General features: G+C 42.9%; 1 protein-coding gene across 5 annotated transcripts in view; it reads left to right on the top strand.

Moving 5' to 3' along the window:
* LOC123972162 (acyl-coenzyme A thioesterase 6-like) overlaps positions 1 to 21449 on the top strand; it is a 27525-nt gene extending 6076 nt beyond the window's left edge. For 2 of the 5 annotated variants that reach the window (XM_046051451.1, XM_046051452.1), the window contains exons 3-5: positions 15098 to 15565; positions 18692 to 18879; positions 19530 to 21449. In XM_046051451.1, the coding sequence (XP_045907407.1) occupies positions 15109 to 15565; positions 18692 to 18879; positions 19530 to 20138 (1254 nt within the window). In that variant the 5' untranslated portion in view covers positions 15098 to 15108 and the 3' untranslated portion in view covers positions 20139 to 21449. Of the gene's footprint in view, positions 1 to 26; positions 303 to 3541; positions 3965 to 8097; positions 8262 to 13059; positions 13937 to 15097; positions 15566 to 18691; positions 18880 to 19529 lie in introns of those variants that run through there. The other 3 variants (XM_046051450.1, XM_046051449.1, XR_006825373.1) reach the window with 3 other exon arrangements.
* Positions 21450 to 24227: the final 2778 nt, after the last annotated feature.

The following is a 24227-nucleotide window of genomic DNA, read 5'->3' as shown; positions in this document are numbered from 1 at the left end:
GCAAAAACAAAAAGTGTCTAAAATGTGAATATAAATTCCTCAAACCACTCCTAATCCACTTGTCCCCGGTCAGTCCACATGCTCAGTATGCTCACTGCACTGTCATGGACTTAGTAACCAAACCAAGAAGTTACAGTTTAGCTAGTCACACATTCATACATTCTTTGGAGGACAACAACATTTTGTCTCGACAGATCAGATACAATATTTAACAGGATCAGGACACAGTGAAGCAAAAAGGGAACCCAACCAATATAAATCACTGACATTCAGCATCAGATCAACCATTGGTTTTACTGCAGGTAAGTCACATTTTCACATGTCGTGACAGAAAAGCAGAAGAAGCAAAGGTAAAACAAGACACTTTATTAGTTAAAAAAGGAACTCTTCTATCTAAGGTGTTAGAAACTAGACAAACTATTTTCATCATCAAACAAAAGAGGAATGTCTTATTTATTTTGAGTCCCTTTTTGATGGACTGAGCTAACCTATTACAGCCACTCTCATTCCTGCTCCTTATTAACTTGCACCTTTCCATGCTCTCCTTCGAGTTGCAGCTTCAGTTATCTTTTGCCTTGTTATCTTCTGTCAATTTTTTATGTGAGGCAGGGAGACAGCGAGAGGGAAGAGAAAGACTGTTTTGACATTTTTTCTCTGAGAAGAATGATAGTGCTCAAAGACAATAAGCATGTGCAAGGAGACTTTTTGATATTACTATTTTAACAATAAATATTGCCAAAATATGGAAATTCGCCTGGTATATTTGAAAATGTTGTATGATAACTGTTGTATTTTAGTTTATTTTCATCAAATTTACAGTTACAATTGCATTCTAGGTGTATTAGAAGATATTCAGTTGCATTAAAAGCTAACTCAGGATGGTTTTAATGGTTTATTGCATCAAAATATATCTTTTTTTTTACCAGGTGAGGCTAAAAATTTCAGATTTTTTCTTTATTGCATCTCCATGTAGTCTGTAAAAGTAAAATAAATATATTAATACACAATGGATTCATATTCCTTAGCTTCTGACTTTTCAAAGGAGACCAGAATTATGCATCTAGGCAAAATGGTTGAGGAGTTATTCCTGATTCATTTTGGGTATGTAATTTTAGGCGTTCTTTCTGGAAAAAGGGGTCTGTTTTCATTAGGTTAACTGTAAAAAATGTAGTAAAAGTGTGCATAGTTGTTATAATTTGATCTGGCTACAGTTTGAGAAGTAATATAGTTAACGTGAAAACAAGATCTGAGCAGCGTAAGATATGAATTCTTGATAAAATATGTGTCTGAGGTACGGGTGTGATGAGACACTTAGCTCACGAGACGATACGAGACACGATATTTGGTTCATGAGATCGAGACAAGATGATATTTTGACACTATTTTTAAGAGATCTTCAATTCTGAATTCTATGAAATCATTAAGCATTAAACAGTTATTTCCTGCATTCTGGTTAATTTTTCTGAACCATTTTATGGTGAAAATTATTCTATTTATTTAAAGGGAAACACAAAATTCAGGTGGCAGGTGACAATTCAAAATCTAAAACTAGAATAGAATATAATGCAGTAAGGCTCTCAGGCATTCTTTATTGCTTTCAGATATGTTTTTCCTGTAGATCAACTTTTCTAATGTAATATCATCCAGGGACGGATTGAAAGATGGGGGGGCTTAGCCCCCAGGGTTATTCGTAATTTGCACTTGCAAAATCTTTGCACTCGCATCTTTTGTAACTGTATTAGGACTACACTTATGTCAACAACCAGTGAAGAAGACAAGATGTTAACAAATAAAAAGCTAAAGACATACTCTGTTTTTCCATTTCTCCTCTGTTGAACAAAAGTTACTGTAATGTTACATGGGGTTTGGAAGCAAAAACATTTTTGGTGCGTCTTCTCCAGGATTTCTTTTATATATATAGCAAATTTAATCAAAATCCTCATTCATTGCTTATTGCTTATGTGCTATTTTAAAGCTGCTACGTTCAATGTTTTGCTCTAAACTACATTTCGTTGTATTTTGCATACAGTGACAATAGAATCTCTATCATCAATCCTGAAATCTGTTAGTTAACCGTCTCTCATTGACCAGGATTCAAAGAGCTGCTAACTCTGGTTGATTCATTTTAACTTTACTGTAGCTAGCTAACCTAGCAAAAATGTTAGATAACTCTGTTATAAGTGTTTTAACAACATAATCTAAGTGAAAGTGTTTTAAATTTAATGCTGTAACAAAGACTACATGATGCCTTTAAAAGCATCAGGTAAACAAATTATTCAATTTAAAAGTGGCTTTTTTAGGGACGTATGTATGTGAGCACAAAGACACACCTGAGCAGCCGGTATGCTAAAATGCTTTCTTTACCTCGCTGTGTCGCTGCAGTGCAGCAGGTGCGAGCAGTGAAAATAAGGAATTGAGTTTAACTTATATGGACTCTAAATGAGCCGAGTGGAATGGATTTGAAGGCGACATCTGCATATTTATTTAATTTTTATAGCCAATGAAAGCAGAGTATCCATCTGGTCAATGAATGGAAGGATTAACAGGGACACTATGACATTTAGTTTTCACTGACTGGCTCTCATCTCTGGTCCTCATACTTTAACTGGTGTGCCAATGCTCTATAGATTATCCAGCTTCCACAAAGGCAAGTTTCTACGTGCACAAAAGGCCCATTTCTCTCAAATCTGTCAAAATCTGTGTTAGTGAGCACTTCTCCTTTGCCGAGATAATCCATCCACCTCACAGGTGTGGCATATCAAGATGCTGATCAGACATGCAGTACATCCAACTGGCCTCACAACCACAGACCACGTGTAACCACACCAGCCCCGGACCCTTTTTATATACAGTCTATGCCCGGACCTCAACATCCAGCATCTTCTCCTCCAAGATCATCTGAGACCATCCGGACGGCTGCTGCAACTATTTGCATAACCAAAGAATTTCTACGCAAACTGTCAGGAACCATCTCAGGTAAGCTCATCTGCATGCTCGTCATCCTCATCGGGGTCTTGACCTGACTGCAACTTTGCAAAGCCATTGAAGAGGAGTGGACCAACATTCCACAATCAACAACCTGATCAACTCTATGCAAAGGAGATGCTGGATGTGGAGGTCCGGGGCTGGTGTGGTTACACATGGTCTGTGGTTGTGAGGCCGTTTGGCAACAGCTCTGGTGGACATTCCTGCTGTCAGCATGCCTAGTGCTCGCTCCCTCAAAACTTGCGACATTTGTCGCATTGTGCTGTGTGATGGAACTGCACATTTTCGAGTGGCCAGCCTAAGGCACACCTGTGCAATGGCTATGCTGTCTGATCAGCATCTTGATGTGCCAAACCTGTGAGGTGGATGGATTGTCTCAGCAAAGGAAAAGTGCTCCCTAACACAGAATTTGACAGCTTTGTGAACAATATTTGAGAGAAAAAGGCCTTTTGTGTACATGGCGCTATGGCACAACCATGGCACTGGTTCCAACTGAAGATGTAATTCTTCAGTTTAATTTTTATTAAAAGCTCAATATTTTTTTAAACTGCCACAGGGCCTGGAAGGTTTGCTATCATCAACATCCCTCCGCCAATTGAAGCTCAACAGAAGAAGGGTGATGTAAAAGGACAGCGACCCAAAACACAGAAGTAAATCAACAACAGAACGGCTTCAGCAGAAGAAATTACGCTTTCTGGAGTGCTCCAGTCAGACAATGACCTCAACCCAGTTCAGATGCTGTGGCATGACCGCAAGAGAGGGATTCACACCAGACATCTCAAGAGTATTGCTGAACTGAAACAGTTCTGTAAAGAAGAATGGTCCAAAATTCTTCCTGACCATTGTTCAGGTCTGATCTGCAACTACAGGAAACATTTGGTTGGTGCCAAAGAATTGTCAACCAGTTATTAAATCCAAGGATTCACATAGTTTTTCCACCCTGCACTATAAATGTGTGTTCAATAAAAACATGATAATATATCATTGTTTATGTGGTATCAGTTTAAGCAGACTGTGTTTGTCTATTGTTATGACTTGGAGGAAGATCAGATCACATTTATGCAGAAATCCAGGTAATTCCAAGGGGTTCACATACTTTTCCTGCGACTGTACATAAATGTATACACACAGGAAGTAGTAATTCGACAGCATTTTTAATAGCTCCAGGAGAATGTAACAATATAGTGACGATGATGTAGAAGCAGATTTGTGTAAAAACTGTGTTACAAACATACACCAACATAATTGACAGCTAAAGTCAAGATCACAGTGTTAAAACTCTGTGTATGTGTGTGTGTGTATGTGTGTGTGTGTAAGCAGAGTGAGAGAGCACAGTAAGACAGTGCACAGTAAGACTGCCCTGTCTCTAGCTCACAGCACAAAAGACACCAGCTCATTCCACAAAGTCAGGTTATGGTTGAGATATTATGATCAGCAGTAAGCATGCCAAGGCCACAGAGAGGGGGAGCAGTGTAGCCCGGCCAATAATGCAACAATCATAGTGAAATAAAAGTGATAATCTACCAAAATCTGAAAGGTCAGAAGATGATAAGAGACATTTGGCTTTCTGCGAATTTCCCCAGATCCAGGTGCAGTAGGAAAGCAAGCCGAGAGATTACGTATGGCTTAGAAACAGAGCTATACAGAGGTCCAAGGAAGCTGAAAGTCAGTTGTTACATGGCTTCATGTCAACTCGGGTCTCTTCTGGAATCAGAATGAGACTCTATTTTGTATCGCTCTCTGACCCTCTCTGGTTAAACTTTGGTACTTTGATTCTGATTCTGATTCAGAATCAGAAGGAGCTTTGCCAAGTAGTGTTTTACACATACAGTACAAGGAATTTGCTTTGGTGATAAGGTGCTACACGTAGACAAACATACAGTTGACATAAATAAATGTAGAAATATATAAATATGGAAAAAACAAATGCAAGTTATATCAGGGTTCTTGCACCATTTTAAAAGTAAAAGACCTTAAAAAAAATTAATTTAAGACCTCAAATCTAAAAAAAAGAGATGCACGTTTGATCTCTTAATGAACGACGCAGTGCCACATTTGGCAGTTTTATTTTCATCACATGTTAAAGACTTTGTATATTCCGAATCAGGGAATATAGAGGCTGTTTACACCTGGCATGTATTTTGGGTGATCAGATTGTGATGGGGTAGCACTTGACCACATGAAAGTACAGGTGTAAATGCACCCGACACGCATTGAGGAAACATTGGGATCCAATCAGCAAAACAACCTCTGGAGGTGGCCAGGGACACCATGACCACATGGATGCAAATGCCTTGATAACCACAAAAACAGCAACTACTTGGGCGAAATATGTATCGGTCGCAGTCTTCTGCAAATAAAATCCAAAAGTTTGACAGCACAGACTGGAGCATACAGAATCCATTCAGTGTTGTGCATAAACATGCTTAAACAGTGCCAATTATTGATCATGCTCAGGTTTTTGGTGAACTGATCGTGTCTGTTTGTGATCATGAACTAGGGCTGGGCAATAAAACAATGGTAATAATCATGATACAATCTTCCTCAATAACAAATGTTCAATAAATATTTGATTTGATTTGTACATTTGAATCACAAACGAATTAGCACTTTCTTTTCTATTAGGACATTTATTGTGTTGAGAAAAAGGGACTGAAAAACGATTTTACTTTATTTTTCTTTGTTTTGAATGTTTTACCTCAGCTTAGTGAAGTAATCCACAGTTTGATACCAGGCTGCTGTTTGGCATCAAGTGTTTGTCATGTTCTGACCGTAAAGATAAGTTTAAAAGCACAATTAACCATCTGGTTTCTTCAGGAACAAAAAATCAGCCTTTAAACTTGTAATAAAAATAATGATTAAATAAAGATTTTTCTATTTTTGTCCATATCGCCCAGCCCTGCTGTGTTAAACGCAATATAAACTATTAAAAGAGCAGAAAAGAGTAACTTACACATTATAAAGAAAGGTAGCAAGAAAACGATGCCAGAAAACGATGCCGACTAATGTAAACATAACATGTGAGTTATATTAATGGCGGGGTTTCACATTGTCAATTACTAAAAGAAAATCATACAAATGCACGCTAATTAGGCATTTTAGGCGACTGTGCGTGACAATTTTAAACGCACCAGCGGTAAATTTAATACCTTTCCCTGATTTTATTTTAAGACTTTTTAAGGAGCCGCGGGAACCCTGTATATACGAATAATCAAAGAATACTATCAAAGAACTATTTGCAGAGAAGGAACAATGTGGCAGATATTTACATGTGCATTTCTCCGGTTTGTGTTGGGCAGACGTATTGCAACGGAAGAAAATATTGTGAACTTAAATATATAAATTGACACAATGTAAAAATATAGAGCAACAAAGATTAACAGTTAACAACATATATGCGCAATGTGCCAGGTTTGTGCATGATATGCAATGACAGCGGCACCAGATGGTCAATCTCCCACGCGTAGGCGGACTCATCCCCACCAGAGATGAGCTCAATGAGGGTGGTGTCATCAGCACCAGCAAACTTCAGGAGCTTAACAGACTGGTGACTGGTGGTGCAGCTGTTGGTGTACAGGGAGAAGAGCAGAAGGGAAAGAACGCAGCCTTGAGGGGAACCGGTTCTAATGGTCCTGGAATCAGAGACATGTTTTCCCAGCTTCACGTGCTGCTTCCAGGGCCGGGATGATGGTGTTGAAAGCAGGCTGAAATCCACAAACAGGTTCCTGGCGTAGGTTCCTGGGGAGCCCGGGTGCTGGAGGATGAAGTGAATGGCCATGTTTACTGCATTATCTACAGACCTGATGGCTTTGTATGCAAACTGCAGGGGGTACAGGAGGGGGTCAGTGATGGATTTAAGTTGGCAAACTCTGAGGAGTGGGAGGAGGGGATGGTGGACTGGGGCTGAAGCTGAACAGAGGAGTCATGGGGGATGGTGTCCAAATGACTCTCAAAGCGGCTGTAGAACTGGTTCAGATCATTTGCCAGGCAAGAGTCGTTGATGGAGTGGGGGCTTTGGGTTTGTACTTTGTGATCTGTCTGAAACCCCTCCAGACAGAAGTGGCATCGTTTGCAGAGAACTGGTCCTTTAGCCTCTCGTTTAGCTTCTTGCACCTCCTTTCTAAACCTGTACTTTAACGCCCTGCATCCGGCCCTGTCTCCACTCCTAAATGTCTCCTCCTTTTCCAACCTAAGCTGTCGGAGTTTGGCTGTAAACCAGGGTTTGTCATTGTTATAACTCACCCTGGTGTGTGTTGGTGTACAGCTGTCCTCACAGAAACTGATGTAGGACGTCACAGCATCAGTAAACTCATCCAGACTATTGGTAGCAGTCCTGATAACCTCCCAGTCAGTGCAGTCCAAATCTGCAGAGTGAACCAGGTGATTCATAACTTGTTCCTGATAGGAGAAATTGGACCTGTTACAACCTTCCTCTCTCTCCCCTACTATGGGGAGGAGGGATATTGAGTGACGTGAACAGGCGTTTTGATAAAACTGCTCAGCTATTTTGATACAAACTTAATTCCATTCTTCAGTCAATATTTAGAAATCTTTGTGAGATAGTTTGTGGTATATTGTATGTACATAGCTTTGCTCTGTGCCTTTCTCTCCTCCTTCTGCTTACTAACCCCACATGCACACACCACGTGATCTCTGAAGCTAACCAGACCTGTGACCCACAGTAGGCTAGCATCAGAGTGCGCCCCATTTTTTTTAGTTCAGGGGAGAGTGATATTCCGCCATCTTGATCTTGAAATGACATGGTTTGACCAGCCATCTTGATTCCAAAATCAGCTGGCCTCTAGCACAACCGGATCTGGCACCACCGACGTGGTCGGATCCATCCCCCTCCTTTGTCTCTCACACACATCCACACACTCTCACACACACACACACACACACACACACACAAATGCTTGCTGGATTGTTGTATATTCTTGTATGATGTGTTTATTGACTTTATTTAATTTTTGCTTACAATAGTTAATAGTGATTTACTTAAAGTTATTGATCATTGATCTATGCTTGAGTTGAATAAATCCTATTATAGTTTTAAGAAGTCGTTGCCTGTGATTCTTTATGTATAATGTTGTCTATTCTACATCTAATCAGATGGACCTACAAGCCGCTCCTACACCCAGGAAAGGGGGAAAGCTTCCACACCTGAAAGGGGGGAGCAGCCTAAGGAGAAGCACCCAGTAGGATCCATTAACAGCTGCATGCTCCAACTCACAAGGCGAGCGTGCAATTTCACTAGCAAGGACCACAATCAACGGGTAAATTATTAAATGATTTATTGAGTAACGGACAGAAGATGTATGAAGCTTGCAGTAGCTGAATAGACATTAGAAAGCGTTGTGGGGAAGCTACGATAGGGAAATCCGCTGTAGCACCCGGGCACGACGGACCCCCAAAAGCTTCCCGTTATTTGAGAGAACATTGGGTGATCTGGGATCTCGAGATCTTAGTGTAGTGGTAGTACACTTTATAAGACCGGTGCGCATGATCTGTATCAGATGCTCGGGAATGACTCCGCGGTAGCCTGAATGTTAGCTCAGATCCTGGAGGAGTGACCTAAGTAATGGATGGGAGAATACCTTGTGACAGAGTAGCTTTGGCGGAGTTGCTGGTAGAACCAGAATTGAGTAGCCACTAGACCGGTCTCAGACGATCTTGCATGGTTGTGCGCCGGATTTCCCTAGTTCACGAGGGTCTTAGAGGGTTCAGAGATGACTGGAGTTTGAAGAAAAGATGAAAGTAAGCTGCCCCAATTGACTGGACTTCGTATCGCTTTGGTAGAACGCGGTGTTGTTTGAGGAATGACTCAATTGCGAGCATGAGATGCAGTGAAATGAAACCGAAGAGAGCGTGCGTGAACGTGACGGCTAAGGTTCAAGTCAAGTGAGGGATGCTGTAACTGCTGCAGATGGTGTGGATGCAGACTGGACGGAGAGTCTGCTGTAAGAGGAAGGCTGCCGGGGTCTTGAAATTCTCTTGACGTTGAGTGCCTCTAAGAAGTTGGGTTATGCGGAAATGCGTTTGGAAGCCAGTGCTTCCGCTAAGATGGACTTCAGTGGAGTGCGTTTGTTGCCACTGTGGGCGTTTTAGTGAAATGAGAAGTGGTGACGAGATTGAATGACGGGGAGGTCATGTCGTGCTTGTGGCTGAGTTCTTCGAAGCAAGCCTGTAACCCGAGAGAGGGCTATGCTGTTAGTAGTAGAGTTTCGGGGGCCATTTTCCTGCAATTAGTCTTCTTTGTAGAACCCCCAAAAACCTGCAGAATATGTGGCGGCGGTGTACGATTGGTATCTTGGGGTGTCGCGGTTGTTTGTGAAAAGTTGGTGAAGGTTGAGCCAAAGCGAGGAGGAATTGGTGATCGAATGCTGATTGCATGGGCTTTCAATCCAGATTAATGTGTGAGATGGATTGTGTTGAGAGTGAATCCTAGAAATCTAGGGTCTTGGGAAGACCTGCTGTTTCTATGCAGACCTTGGAACCCGGAGGTTGGAGAAACCAGAGAACTTGGCAATGGGTTAGAATGAGACCGGGAACCGCTTGGGAGGCATGTTAGGGTTGCGTGGTCGAGTGGGCACTGGTTACACCACTGAAGCAAGCTGTGGCTTGGGAGCAGTGTGGATTTTTGGTGAACCTGTGCCTCTGACTTGGGGACCGAATCTAGGATAATGGCCATGTAATCGTTTCAGTGTAAGGAGAAGGCGGACGCTAATTTTCGGAGTGAGTTCCCTCAACCGGGTGGATGTTCTCCCTTTCGGGTAGATGTGCCCATCGAGGGATCTTTTAGTTGGCGGTTGGTGAGGAAAGGGCATGATGGAAAGAACGAGATATCATGTAGTTTACAATGTGTTTGAGTAAACTAGTGAGCTGAAGAACGGGAGATGGAGATGAAGAACAGGAGATGAAGAATTAGGATTAGCTGATGGCAGCGTAATGGGTTAAGAGGAAAGACCGAAATTAGAAATGGAAATAACTTGGTTCTGTTAGGGCTACGGAGGAACGCTGGGTGCCAGTGCTGGAGCTTCTGGCTGTAGTTGCTGGACTGGTAAGATGAGATGCTGGGGATCCTGGTATCCTGGTGCCAGAATCCCGGACTGGAGCGACCTGCAGAGATTGGTGGATGTGGTCTGCGAGGTGTTTTTGCATCCTGGTGCCTAATGACCCGACTAAGCTAGCCCGAAACTGTTTCCAACCACGAATTGGATGGTTCTATGTAACGAACTGACTGATGTAGTCAGATTGGTGATGACTGGGAGTGAGCGGCATCCCAGTGCCAGAATCCCAGACTGGAGCAACCTGCAGAGATTGATAGATGTGGGCTGCAAGGGGTTTTTGCATCCCGGTGCCTAATGACCCGACTAAGCTAGCCCGAAACTGTTTCCAACCACGAATTGGATGGTTCTATGTAACGAACTGACTGATGCAGTCAGATTGGTGATGACTGGGAGTGAGCGGCATCCCGGTGCCAGAGCCTTTTAATTTGAAACGATTGTTCGTTCAAAACAACTTTAGTTTAAATTGTGGTTGGTTTGGAATGACTTGCTTTGAAACGGCTGTTCGATCGAAACGAATATCTGTTGAGACAACATTGGCTCTGAACGACATGGTTTAAATGAATGGAAACGACTGTTAGCTGAATGTTAGCTTGAAACGATTGTTTGCTAGAAACGCTGTTCACTCAAAACTATTGTTATCTGGAGACGAATGTTAGCTCTATATGAATATTAGCTCAAAACTAGTTTTGCTCGAAAGCTAGGAAACGACTGTTAGCTTGAAAGACTTAAGAAGAAACGAATGTTTACTTGAAAATGACTATAGCTTAAACCAAATTAGCTAGAAGATGACTGCTTGGAATGACTTAGTTGGAAAATGGCTAAGCTAGGAAATGAGTGGGGCTCAAGACGATTGTTAGCTCGACACAACTATGGCTCGAAACGACTGTTTGCTCAAAGTAACTTAGCTAGATACGACTGTTTGCTTGAAATGATGTGGTTAGATAACAACTTAGCTAGGTAATGACTGTTTACTTGAAACGACTGTTAGCTCGACGTAAGCGTGAAATGGCTGTTAGCTAGCTCGAAGTTAGCGCAAAACGGCTGTTAGCTAGCTCGAAGTAAGCGCAAAACAGCTGTTAGCTCAAAGTTAGTTTGAAATGGCTTGTAGCTCGAAATTAGCTTGAAACGACTATTAGTTAGCTTGAAGTTAGCTCAAAACAGCTGTTAGCTTGAAATCTCAAAACACTCGAAACACAAGATTAGCGAAAAACAGCATGAAGTTCCTGTCCTTTGAAACGGTTTGACTTTTCGGATGGTTCTGTGTAATGGACCATTTGTGCCCCTACTGAGGCTGCTGAGGTTGTTCGAGGTGTACGACTGGGCGCTAGCATCTCGGTGCTGGGGCCCCCTATGGAACTGGCTGCTGTAGCTGCTGGACGTGTCCAGCTGTGGCGCTGGTGTCCCAGTGCCGAAGGCCCCTAATGAAGCCTGCTGCTGTGGTTGGTAGATGTAGACGGCTGGGGTGCTGGCATATCCCAGTGCTGGGTACCTGAAGCTTTAGGAGCTGGATGGCAGGGTGCTGACGACTCGATGTGGTTGTCCTGTGTGATGTAGGCTGCTGGAGAGGTGGAGGCTTGGAATTCTGGTGTTGGTTGACGTCCTGTTTTGCTGTGGTACCGACTTCTCTGCTATCTTGAGATGGAGGTAATATGCGAACTGTCCCTTTAACAGTCGCGCTGACGTCACGGCGTGCATAATGTGCCACCTGGAAAGGAGCTGGTGTTGATAGAACTAAATGCATGGCACGCTGACATGATAGCTTGAAAGGTTTGCTGTATTGTCTGTTCTCTAAATCGGAATTGTTTTTATAACCGTTTTCTGAAGAGTGGCTATAGTTCGTAACTTGATTGTTCGTGAAGACTGTGTGACCCGGGACCTTGCTGGCGCGTGGAAACGCTGTTTGATGAGAGGCAGGGGATTCTTTGGGTGCAATGTTTCTGATTGTTGAGGAAAGTGGACCGTGGAAGGCGGATGGCGTTAAGGCTGGACTCACCCGCTCCCTGGCCGATTCTAGGATTGTAGAAAGCGGGGTCTCAAACGTAGAGACGGAGGAGAGAATTCGGCTTCTGGTGCTGGGTCTGCTGACGTGAACATAGCAGATGTCTCTAGTCCGTCCGAATAATTCAGCGTTCGATGGGGATAGCGATGTGCCGACACTTCTCGAAGAGGTAAGTGGATGGAAGTAGTTGGTAATAATTTGACGCGATGTTGCTTGGTCTCGGTTCGTCTGCGGAATGCGAGGGCCATGCAGGATACGAGGGCGAAGGGGAGGACTTAGGACGTGTGGGTATTTATGGAAATGCTGCCGATGACGCGCTTTATGTGTGGTCCCGCTCCTGAAACTCTGCTAATTAGCACCACTACACCTAACACATTCTCGTTCCTAACGCCCTGCATGCCGTACAGACTCTATCAGGAGTCATTAGAGAAGTTGTCACATAAGTGCCAGTAGTAAGATTTAATGCAAGATCTCAATTAGAAGTTAGGTCCCCATTCAGCAGCTACAGCAACGAAGGATTCCAGCCAATCTGGTTTCCCTGAACCTGGATGAGCATGCCTGTTCAAATCTGTTTCTACTACTGTTGTGCAATTACTTCTGATGTGTAGTCTTGGCAATGCATTTTATCACAACCTCCTGTTTGTCAGCCATGCTTCCACGCAACAATCAGCAACCATTCAACAGACTAGCTTAATCCTGTCAAGGAGCAAGTCTGATTAACCATTAACCACCTGTTACTTCTGCTCTCCCTCTCTTCCCTTTCACCTTTCAGGTTTTCCCTTTTGGTTATTCAATGTTAACATTGATGACAAGGAGCAACAAAGGACGGTGTATGGATTAATCAAATGTCTGCTTGCAATGTGAATGATTGTGTGTATTGATGTGTAAAAATAGGTCTAGAATAGTTAGTAGTCTGCCTAGACGTAGCCTCAATAGGTCTGCCCGACACTACAGCCTCTATGCCCTATGAACTGTACATACTGTTGAACTCTTCTTTGTTCCCAGGAACACATGGACTGAGTAACCCTCAGGTTACTTTTAGACCCATGGACTGTTCGGTCTTTTGACTTGCTCTGAAGACTGCTGCATGCACCCCACTCTTCACACGTAAGGGGGGGATGTTGGGCCTCACAGTCTAGTAGAACAAAGACTGGGCCTTCTGATGTCCTACAAGCCAGACCCCAGCCTGTTGGAATCCCCAAAGCTGCCTATGCGGCTTAACTAAACAAAGGGGGTCAGAGAACAATAGAAAGCCCAGATGGCCCCGGTCAGTTAAATCACACCTACCTGTGAACTCTTAACTTTTAAAACCAAACCAAAGGTTTGTATTGGCTAAAGCTTTCAGGGGGCGGAGTAATCCCAGGAAGCACAGCCATTTTGTCAACGGAGGTATAAAACCGAACACCTACGAACCCTCATTGCCATTCCCAGTTCTCCAGAGGACTGTAAGGAGGTAAAAAAACACTGCCTTTCTGCAACTGCACCAGCAGCAACAGGAGGTATTTTCTTTCAGCGCTGAACTTTCTTTGTTCCTGAATATAGACTTCACTTGCCGGACGAGCAACTCTGTTTTCTTCTTTCTTTTTACCTCTATTATTTTTTTTGTGTTACCAACATAATTTTGGATCCCTAAAGAAACTGTTATACACAAGATAACGTTTCGTGCCTGCAGAACAAGACGGATAAACTCCGTGCTTAACTGAGAGAAGATCACCTCCGTGTTATACCTTCTCAACCAACGTCGACTTCACTGATTACTATTGCTGCCGCAAAAGAATCAACCGTGCCGTTGAACATACCGGCATCGTCAGAACCGAGCCGACAGAAACTCCGCTGGATTTCCCAAAAGGACTGACGCATCTACTCGCTATCAAAGCGACACGTAAGAGGCTTTAGTATGTCTGGGCAGCAGATAGCTCTTTAACCTTGTTATTGTAACTTGTACAAGCTTCATGCGGTGAGTTTCTGTTAAGAAACTCCAAGGGATATTTAAAGACTGCCGTGTCTTGCTTAATTGCTGAGTGTTTTCCGTGCTACGCACGTTGTTGTGTCCGGTACCACCTGCTGGGCCGTGACTGCTTTGTTCCTATTACTGTGTGAAAACGGATCAGTATTGTTATCAAGCCAAGGAACACGGTTGCTGAAGTTCACTACCGTCCCTCTCATTGATGAAGTTGTAGCTGAGTGTTTGGAACAGTAATTAGGATTTTTGGTGTTTGTTTCTGTTGTCTGAGAACAGATACAATTGCACATTCTATCTAATCCAAAGCCAGCAACCACTGCTGAATGAATCATTCACTGCTGGTGGCTGTAAGATTTTTTGTGGTATAATGTATGTACATAGCTTTGCTCTGTGCCTTTCTCTCCTCCTTCTGCTTGCTAACCACACATGCACACACCACGAGATCTCTGAAGCTAACCAGACCTGTGACCCACAGTAGGCTAGCATCAGAGTGTGTCCCCATTTTTTTTTAGTTTAGGGGAGAGTGATTTTCCGCAATCTTGATCTTGAAATGACATGGTTTGAACTGCCGTCTTGATTCCAAAATCAGCTGACCTCTAGCACAACCAGATCTGGCACTACCCACATGGTAGGATCCATCCCCCTTCTTTGTCTCTCACACACACCCACACACTCTGACACACACACACACACAAATACACACACACACACGCACACACACACACACACACATGCTTGCTGGATTGTTTTATGTTTTTGTATGATTTGTTTATTGACTTTATTTCATTTTTGCTTACAATAGTTAATAGTGATTACTTGCTAATGTTATTGATCATTGATCTATGCTTGAGTTGAATAAATCCTATTATAATTTTAAGAAGTCGTTGCCTGTGATTATTTGTGTATAATGTTGTAGTAAGAGTTGGTTGCCACGGCCTGTGTACGGATTCACCCTTTTGCCATCTATAGGTGGACAAACCCCATTTTAGACTGATCATAATTGGCTCATATTTGGTTATTGGTCCCTGATCCCAGGGTGCCCCGTATTTATTCATTATAATTAATAATTTTCTCAATTAGTTTCAGGTGAGATGTCCTCCCAAGTCAGACTGAGGCTGCTGCCGAGCGCCAGGTGTTTGTTTGACGAGCCCGTTCAGGTGAAGGTGGCCGGGCTGAGGTCGAGACAGGTGGTCACCATGAAAGCCAGATCAACTGACGAGAAAGGAGTGGTGTTCAGCTCCTCAGCCACCTACAGGGCTGATGGGAGCGGGGAGATCGACCTGAAGAGAGACCCCTCGCTCAGTGGCAGCTATGTCGGGGTTGAACCCATGGGTCTACTGTGGTCGATGAGGGCTGACACCTTGCACAGAAAGTTTCAAAATACAAATGCACTAAACCCCCACGTGGTGAAGGTCTCTGTGCACGAGGAGGAAGGGGAGGAAAGGATGCTCGCAGAGGCGAACAACGAGAGGCTTCTGATTGGAGACAGGGTCAGCCGGCTCCCTGTCAAAGAGGGGAATATCCGCGGAGTCCTGTTTACTCCCCCAGGTAGGAGGTTCATCATAGTTTAATTACAACCTAATAGTGTTTTATTATGAATATATAACAAATGTTAATTTACTTGGCCACCATAGCAATAGCTAACAGCAGCCATTTTGACTTGTCATAGCATGAAAAGCACAAGTGTTACTAATAACATTAACAATGGCTCCGATACCTTTAGATGTCCCAGTAGGCTCAGACAGTGAGCCAGCATGCACAATACCAGGACCCTGAAACCAGTTATGATAAATGTAATGCAGCCATCATTAGTTATTTATATCCATATCCATAGATTAATCAGTTATGAAAATAAATAATGATTGCAGCCCTATAACTTGTTTATGTAATGACGCTTAGAAATTTTACAAAAGTTAAGTGACTCTGCATCAAAAGGATGCACAGTATGTAAGATGTAGGATTTTATATAATATATTGTTGATATGTTCAATTCAGTTCAATTTTATTTATATAGCGCCAAATCACAACAACAGTTATCTCAGAGCGCTTTTCATAAAAGAGCAAGTCTAGACCATACTCTGTGATGTTATTTACAGAAGCCCAACAATTCCCACCAAGAGCGAGCACTAGGCGTCAGGGTGGGCGGCCATCTGCCTCGACCGGTTGGGGGTGAAGGAGAGAGAGAGAGGAAGATAGAGAGAGGGAAAGGGAGAGGGAGAGAGGGCAAGAGAGGAACAGAGAGAAAGAGAGAGAGGCATGGAAGGAGAGAGAGAGAGGGGAGGAAGGCAACCTACACAGTATACACACAGAGGTACAGACAGTAAAGGTGATGTTGCTATGGACTAAATCAATAATGGTACAGATATTTACAGCAGTGTTAATGATAATAATCATAATGTTAATAATTATAATAATAATAATAATAATAATAATAGGACTAGTAACAATAATTGTAGTAGAGGGTGTCGAGCAGGAACAAGGTGACTGCAGGTGACTCGCAACCACAGATCCAGACTCCACAGCTCCAGAGCCAGAAACACCTGCAGGAAGTGATAGGAGGAGAGAGGAGAGGGACGAGAAAGCACAAGACTACCGGAAAGGGGAGAAGTTGAGTTAGTAACATGCATTAATGGGATGAGGTTGCATACAGGGGGAGAGAAAGTAGAGGAGAGAGGACCTGAGTGCATCATGGGAAGTCCCCTGGCAGTCTAGGCCTATAGCAGCATAACTAAGGGATGGTTCAGGACTCACCTGAGCCAGCCCTAACTATAAGCTTTGTCAAAGAGGAAAGTCTTAAGCCTAGTCTTAAATGTGGAGATGGTGTCTGCCTCCTGAACCCAAACCAGAACCTGGTTCCACAGGAGAGGAGCTTGATAGCTGAACGCTCTGACTCCCATTCTACTTTTGGAGACTCTAGGAACCACAAGTAACCCTGCATTCTGGGAGCGCAGTGCTCTGGTGGGATAGTAAGGTACTATGAGCTCTTTAAGATAAGATGGTGCCTGACCATTAAGAGCTTTGTAGGTAGAAGAATGATTTTAAATTCTATTCTGGATTTTACTGGAAGCCAATGCAGAGAAGCTAAGACAGGAGAAATGTGATCTCTTTTCCTGGTTCCTGTCAGAACATTTTCGCAATATTACATAGGTGAAAAAGGCGGTCCTTGAAATTTGCTTAATGTGAGACTTAAACGACATGTCCTGATCAAAGATAACTCCAAGATTCCCCACAGAGGTGCTGGAGGCCAGGGCGATGCCATCAAGGGAATCTATATCTTTAGATAATGCATCACGGAGGTGCTTGGGCCCCAGAACAATAACTTCAGTTTTATCTGAGTTTAACATTAGAAAATTACAGGTCATTCAGGTTTTAACATCCTGAAGGCACATTTGAAGTTTAGCTAACTGATTAGTTTCATCTGGCTTGATCAATAGATATAACTGAGTATCATCTGCATAACAATGAAAGTTTATGTACTATTTCCTGATAATATTGCCTAAAGGAAGTATATATAAAGTGAACAGGATTGGTTCGAGGACAGATCCTTGTGGAACTCCATGACTAACTTTGGCATGCATGGAGGACTCATCGATAACATGTACAAACTGAAATCGATCTGATAAATAGGACTTAAACCAGATTAGAGCGGTTCCTTTAATGCCAATGAAATGATCCAGTCTCTGTAATAGGTTCTGATGGTCAATGGTATCAAATGCAGCACTAAGCTCTAATAAAACCAGTACAGGGACAAGTCCTTTGTCTGATGCAATTAGGAGGTCATTAGTAATTTTCACCAGTGCTGTCTCTGTGCTATGATGAGCTCTAAATCCTGACTGAAAATCCTCAAATAAACTATTGCTCTGTAGAAATTCTCCAGGATCTTAAAGACAAATGGAATGTTAGATATACGTCTATAGTTGGCTAAAACATCTGGATCAAGGTTGGGCTTTTTCAGAAGAGGTTTAATTACAGCTATTTTAAAGTACTGTGGTACATAGCCTGTTGATAAAGATAGATTGATCATATCTAGTATAGAAGTGCTGACTAGGGGTAAAACTTCTTTAAGCAGCCTAGTCGAGATGGGGTCTAAGAGGCAGGTTGCTGGTTTAGATGAAAAAATTATTGAAGTTAAGTCAGTGCCAGTTGAGGGCAGGTGTTGGTGAATTTTGTTTGTAATAGTTAGAATTTTATCATTAAAGAAGCATGAAGTCGTAACTACTGAGAGCTATGGGAATACTTGGCTCAATAGAGCTGTGACTCTCTGTCAGCCTGGCTACAGTGGTGAAAAGAAACCTGGGGTTGTTCCTATTTTCCTCAATCAATGATGAGTAGTACGCTGCTCTGGCATTACAGATGGCCTTCCTATAAGTTTTAAGACTATCTTGCCAAATTAATTAATTAATTTGCGAGTTTCAGTATTATACCATGGAGCTAACCATCTTTGTTTTAGTATTTTCTTTTTTAGAGGGGCTACAGAATCGAGTGTCATTTGCAGTGAGCCTGCAGCACTATCAACAAGATGATCGATTTGGGAGGGACTGAAATTAGCACAGGAGTGCTCCGTTTCTTTGTGATCTGATAATGAATAGAGCTGATGGAATCGTATCCTTAAATTTAGCTACAGCACTATCAGACAGACATCTTGTATAAAAGATGTACCTGTGTATGTTTCAGGAGAAGGTCAGTTTCCCGCTGTGTTGGATCTGAGCAGCTTTAAGTCTGAGACAAGAGCCTCTCTGCTGGCAAACAAAGGGTTTGTGGTTCTGAATGTAGCAGTGTTCTCTGATAAGCCTGATAACGTGAAAGAGCTCCATCTGGACCACTTTAAAGAAGCAGTGGATTTCTTACTACAACATTCTAAGGTGAGTTTTTTGAGTAACTTTTAAGCCCAGTAGCATAAAGTCACAACCCTTTGATTCTCCCATTCCCCCTATTAATTACTTCCATTTTCCAAAACTGAAAACAGGCTAAGCCTGGCCTATTATGCAAAATAAATCAATTTAACAGTTTCATACTGCATATAAGTATGAAACACAGTATGTAGTATACTGCGTCATGGGGGTATGTAGTAGGCATTTACGAATGTTTATGAATTGTCTGTCTGCTATATGAGCAAAGCTGCTGGGTCTGATAACATCCCCGTGTACTAAACACATGAGCCAATCAGCTAGTTGATGTCATTACTTTAATGGATAGGATTCCCACCTGCTTCAAGACAGCCACCATCGTCCCTGTACCTAAAAGTTTGCAGTGTCTAGTCTTAATTACTACCGCCTTGTGGCACTCACCTCCATTCTGATTAAGTGCATTGAGAAACTGGTTCTCCAGCCCATACAGAACAACAGTTAGCACTGCACCATGTAAAATGGTTTTACTTCTGTCACTTGTTATTTATCCACCCATCTAGGGTATATCATTTTATGTTTATATATAACATTTGCCCTTTAGCCCACTTCCTGAGCTCTGTGTGTTTATACAGACTACCTCTAATTTGCATTTATTTTCTTCCCAGGTGGGCAGTAAAGGAGTTGGTGTAATATCACGATCTAAGGGGGCAGATATTGCGCTTTCACTTGCTGCTTATGTGCCAGGTGTTGAGGCCACAGTGTGGATCAATGGCTGCAGCGCCAATACGGTCATTCCTCTTTACTACAGAAAACGCCAAATCCTCTCACCAGTAGTGTGTGACTTCAGCAAGTTGATTCCTGTTGAGTCAGGGGCCTTCTTTATCATGGATGGTGTTACAAATCCCCTGGCAGAGGAAAACAAGGGAAGCCTGATCCCAGTTGAGCAAGCCAAGGGATGTTTCCTGTTTGTGGCTTCAGAGGACGACCTCAACTGGGACAGTAAAGGTTACATGGAGGAGATGGTGGAGAGACTGAAGCGTCATGGGAAGGACAACTTTGAGAGTGTGTGTTACCCGAGAGCTGGACACCTACTGGAGCCGCCTTATGGACCGTTCTGTCCCTCTAGTGTGCATGGGTTTGTACTCAAATCAGTTCTGTGGGGGGGTGAGCCCAGCTCCCACGCAGCAGCTGAAATCCACCTGTGGAAGAAGATCCAGGAGTTCTTCAGAACCCACCTGAGCTGTGATGCCACGCAGACTAAAGCCAAGTTATAGATGCAAATAGGTTTACATAAAAGAACAAATAAGAAAATCATGAAATCAAGGCTGGCAGTTAACCTGATATAATTGTTTATGAAGCTGAATGTTTTGTAATTAAGTGAACAATTTAATAATTTGATTGTTCATGGAATATATCAAGTTGAAATGTTATGACCGATTACAACCTGTTTCAGGCTTACTACACTGAACAAAATTATAAACGCAACTCTTGTTTTTGCAACCATTCATCATGAGCTGAACTCAAAGATCTAAGACTTTCTCTGTGTACACAAAAGGCCTATTTCTCTCAAATATTTTTCACAAATCAATAAGTTCTGTATATTTGTTATAGTTATTGCTTTTTCCTTGCTTTTTCCTAGTGAATGAATGCTCTAATTTGATTATGATCTGTTAGAGTACCGTCTATCTATTGATTGTTTTCATTTGCCTTTTAGCATAAATAAGCAAATGAGGAATTGAGTTTAACTTATATGGACTCTAAATGAGCCGAGTGGAATGGATTTGAAGGCGACATCTGTATATTTATTTAATTTTCATAGCCAATGAAAGCAGAGTATCCATCTGGTCAATGAATGGAAGGATTAACAGGGACACTATGACATTTAGTTTTCACTGACTGGCTCTCATCTCTGGTCCTCATACTTAACTGGTGTGCCAATGCTCTATAGATTAGCCAGCTTCCACAAAGGCAAGTTTCTACGTGCACAAAAGGCCTATTTCTCTCAAATCTGTCAAAATCTGTGTTAGTGAGTGCTTCTCCTTTGCCGAGATAATCCATCCATCTCACAGGTGTGGCATATCAAGATGCTGATCAGACAGCTAGAGCCTTTGCCGTTTTCAAACTGCTGAAATTAGCCTAGACTTTCCCTGTGCTCATAGCTTAATACATTGTTATATAATTATACTATTTCTTACTCACCGCTGGTTTGAAGCGCTGCCTCTCCCGACAGAACAACACGGTTGAATTTCATGCTGCATTCACATTTGGTTGAAACAGCAGCTGATATTTCCTTCGCGATAGCAACAAGCTCGCACATTCAGGCAGTTGGGAGGCCTTTTTACTTTGAAATGTGGAAATTACGTCATTAGCGGGATTCAGCAGGCATCATCACGTGGTCTCTGAAAACAACCGAATGACACGAGTCGATTTTCTTTCCATTGGCGTCCAAAACTCCGTGTGTGAAGAACAGAGATCGACAAATACAGGCGGCACTCACAAATGCCTATTTGAAAGTTGTAAATGTTAGGAAGATATTCACAAATGTGGTTCATTTATTTGTAAACTATTAAATATATTCACAGATATTTTTATTATTTGTGGAATTTGTTTTCTATTTGCAAAATATTTTTGTGAGTTTACAAATCTTCATTTTGTGTTTGTGCAAAGTGTCTTATATTAACACATTTACACACAGATCGCTCATCTGTTCACACAAATAATATTGAAACATAAATACCCCCATACAGCCATAATCTGACTTTGTGGAATGAGCTGGTGTCTTTTGTGCTGTGTGCTAGAGACAGGGCAGTCTTACTGTGCTCTCTCACTCTGCTGTGTGTGTGCTTACACACACACACACACACACACACACACCCCTTCTGTTGAGCCAGATTACACATTTACACACAGATCGCTCATCTGTTCACACACAATCATAGTGAAATAAAAGTGATAATCTACCAAATTCAGAAAATTCAGAAGATGATAAGAGATATTTGGCTTTCTGCAAATTTCCCCAGATCCAGGTGCAGTACGAAAGCGAGCCGAGAGATGACGTATGGCTTAGAAACAGAGCTATAAAAGAGGTCCAAAGAAGCTGAAAGTCAGTTGTTACATGGCTTCATGTCAACTCGGGTCTCTTCTGGTAACAGAATGAGACTCTATTTTGTATCGCTCTCTGACCCTCTCCGGTGAAACTTTTGTACTCTAATTCTGATTCAGATTCAGAATCAGAAGGAGCTTTATTGCCAAGTAGTGTTTTACACATACAGTACAAGCAATTTGCTTTGGTGATAAGGTGCTACATGTAGACAAACAAACAGTTGACATAAATAAATGTAGAAATATAAAAATATTAAATAAACAAATGCAAGTTATATACGAATAACTTATAAACTATTTGCATAGACGGAACAATGTGGCAGATATTTACATGTGCATTTCTCCGGTTTGTGTTGGGCAGACGTATTGCAACGGAAGAGAATATTGTGAACTTAAATATATAAATTGACACAATATAAAAATATAGAGCAACAAAGATTAACAATTAACAACAAAAATGTGCCAGGTTTGTGCATGATATGCAATGACTGACTGCTGACTGTTCTGGCGACACCAGATGGTCAATCTCCCACCTGTAGGCGGACTCATCCCCACCAGAGATGAGCTCAATGAGGGTGGTGTCATCCGCAAACTTCAGGAGCTTAACAGACTGGTGACTGGTGGTGCAGCTGTTGGTGTACAGGCAGAAGAGCAGAAGGGAAAGAACGCAGCCTTGAGGGGAACCGGTTCTAATGGTCCTGGAATCAGAGACATGTTTTCCCAGCTTTACGTGCTGCTTCCTGTCCGTCAGGAAGTCTGTGATCCACCTGCAGATGGAGTCAGGCACATTCAGCTGAGATAGCTTGTCCTGCAGCACGACCGGGATGATGGTGTTGAAAGCAGAGCTGAAATCCACAAACAGGTGCTGGAGGATGAAGTGAATGGCCATGTTTACTGCATTATCTACAGACCTGATGGCTTTGTATGCAAACTGCAGGGGGTACAGGAGAGGGTCAGTGATAGATTTAAATTGGGACAACACAAGGTGCGTCGGTGACGACACTATGGGAACGAGATACCCACTTAGGCCGTGCCGAAACCCCGCCTGCCCCCAGCGTGCAGAACCTGACGGCATGACTAGGAGGAGAGCGCACGGGTGCCGGGTGCAGAAGGAAGGTCCAGACTGTAGAACCGGATGAAAGTGTGAGGGGTGGCCCAGCCAGCCGCATCACACAAATCCTGGAGCGACGCCCCTGCGAGGAGGGCCCTAGAAGCCTCACATGAGGAGTAGTCAGACGAGCTGAGAAGGGCTTGCCCCAGGACTTGCACAACTCATCATGCAAGTCCGGAAAAAAGGGTAAGAGAAGAAAGCAGAAAGCGCTCATCCAATTTACTCATAGCATGTGTCTCTGGTACATCCTGCGGCCAATCGAGCTGGAGCTTGCTCACTGCCCGCGTCACCACCTCCAGGAGTTCGTCATAGCTGGGCGCCGACTGATGACGCTCCGCTTTTCTCTCCCGGAAGTCTTCCTCCTCCATGATGCTAAGCACGTCCAGCTCCTCAGAGCCGGACAGCTGCAGCCTCTCCTTGCTCATACTTCGAGCAGGAGAAGCCGCGAAGCGGGGTCCCGAACGAGACAGAGGGGAGTCGGAGTAGGCAGACGAGACACGGGATGCCTCGGCAATCCCGATGCGGTCAGAGATGTCGCGCTGGGAGCCACATGACCGAAGCCGCCGCGCCGCCATCTCTCTGTCTGCCATCCTTCCATGTAAGAGATCGGATTTACTGTAGTCTTTCTTCAGCATGCCAGAGTGCCTGCTGAATAGAAAAAGGCTAATGTGTCCTGTGTGCCGGCGTGCTTATATGCCCCTCCGGTTACGCCGTCACACGCTACCGTTCTAGCAACACCAATAGGATTGGAGTAGTTTCATTCATGTTCAGCCCTGCCACGCCCAGAGGCGTTCCCATAGTGTCGTCACCGACGCAGTTCGAGTTCCCTCGAAGGGGAACTGCATGAGGCAGGTCGGCACTCATAGAAAGAGTTAGAGGAATCAGCAATGAGTAGATGTCTACTGAGGATAGGAACATACACATAGCACATCAGGTGAGAAATACATTAACACATACACACACTAGGCTGCATTAGATAGAACAATACATACACACAAGACAGGATAGTGTTTAGGGCAAGTGATGATGAATTAGCAGGAACGATTTTAATAAATAGAAAAACACATACATGAATACTGCTTGCATTAAAACATGATTTTAAAGAACATTTGTAAATTAGGAAACATGGACAAGAGAATGAGTTAGATGT

The sequence above is a fragment of the Micropterus dolomieu genome, linkage group LG06, assembly GCF_021292245.1.
Source record: "Micropterus dolomieu isolate WLL.071019.BEF.003 ecotype Adirondacks linkage group LG06, ASM2129224v1, whole genome shotgun sequence".
Lineage (NCBI taxonomy): Eukaryota > Metazoa > Chordata > Actinopteri > Centrarchiformes > Centrarchidae > Micropterus > Micropterus dolomieu.
Note: the sequence above shows the minus strand (reverse complement) of the source record. Positions and strands in the feature narration are given on the sequence as shown.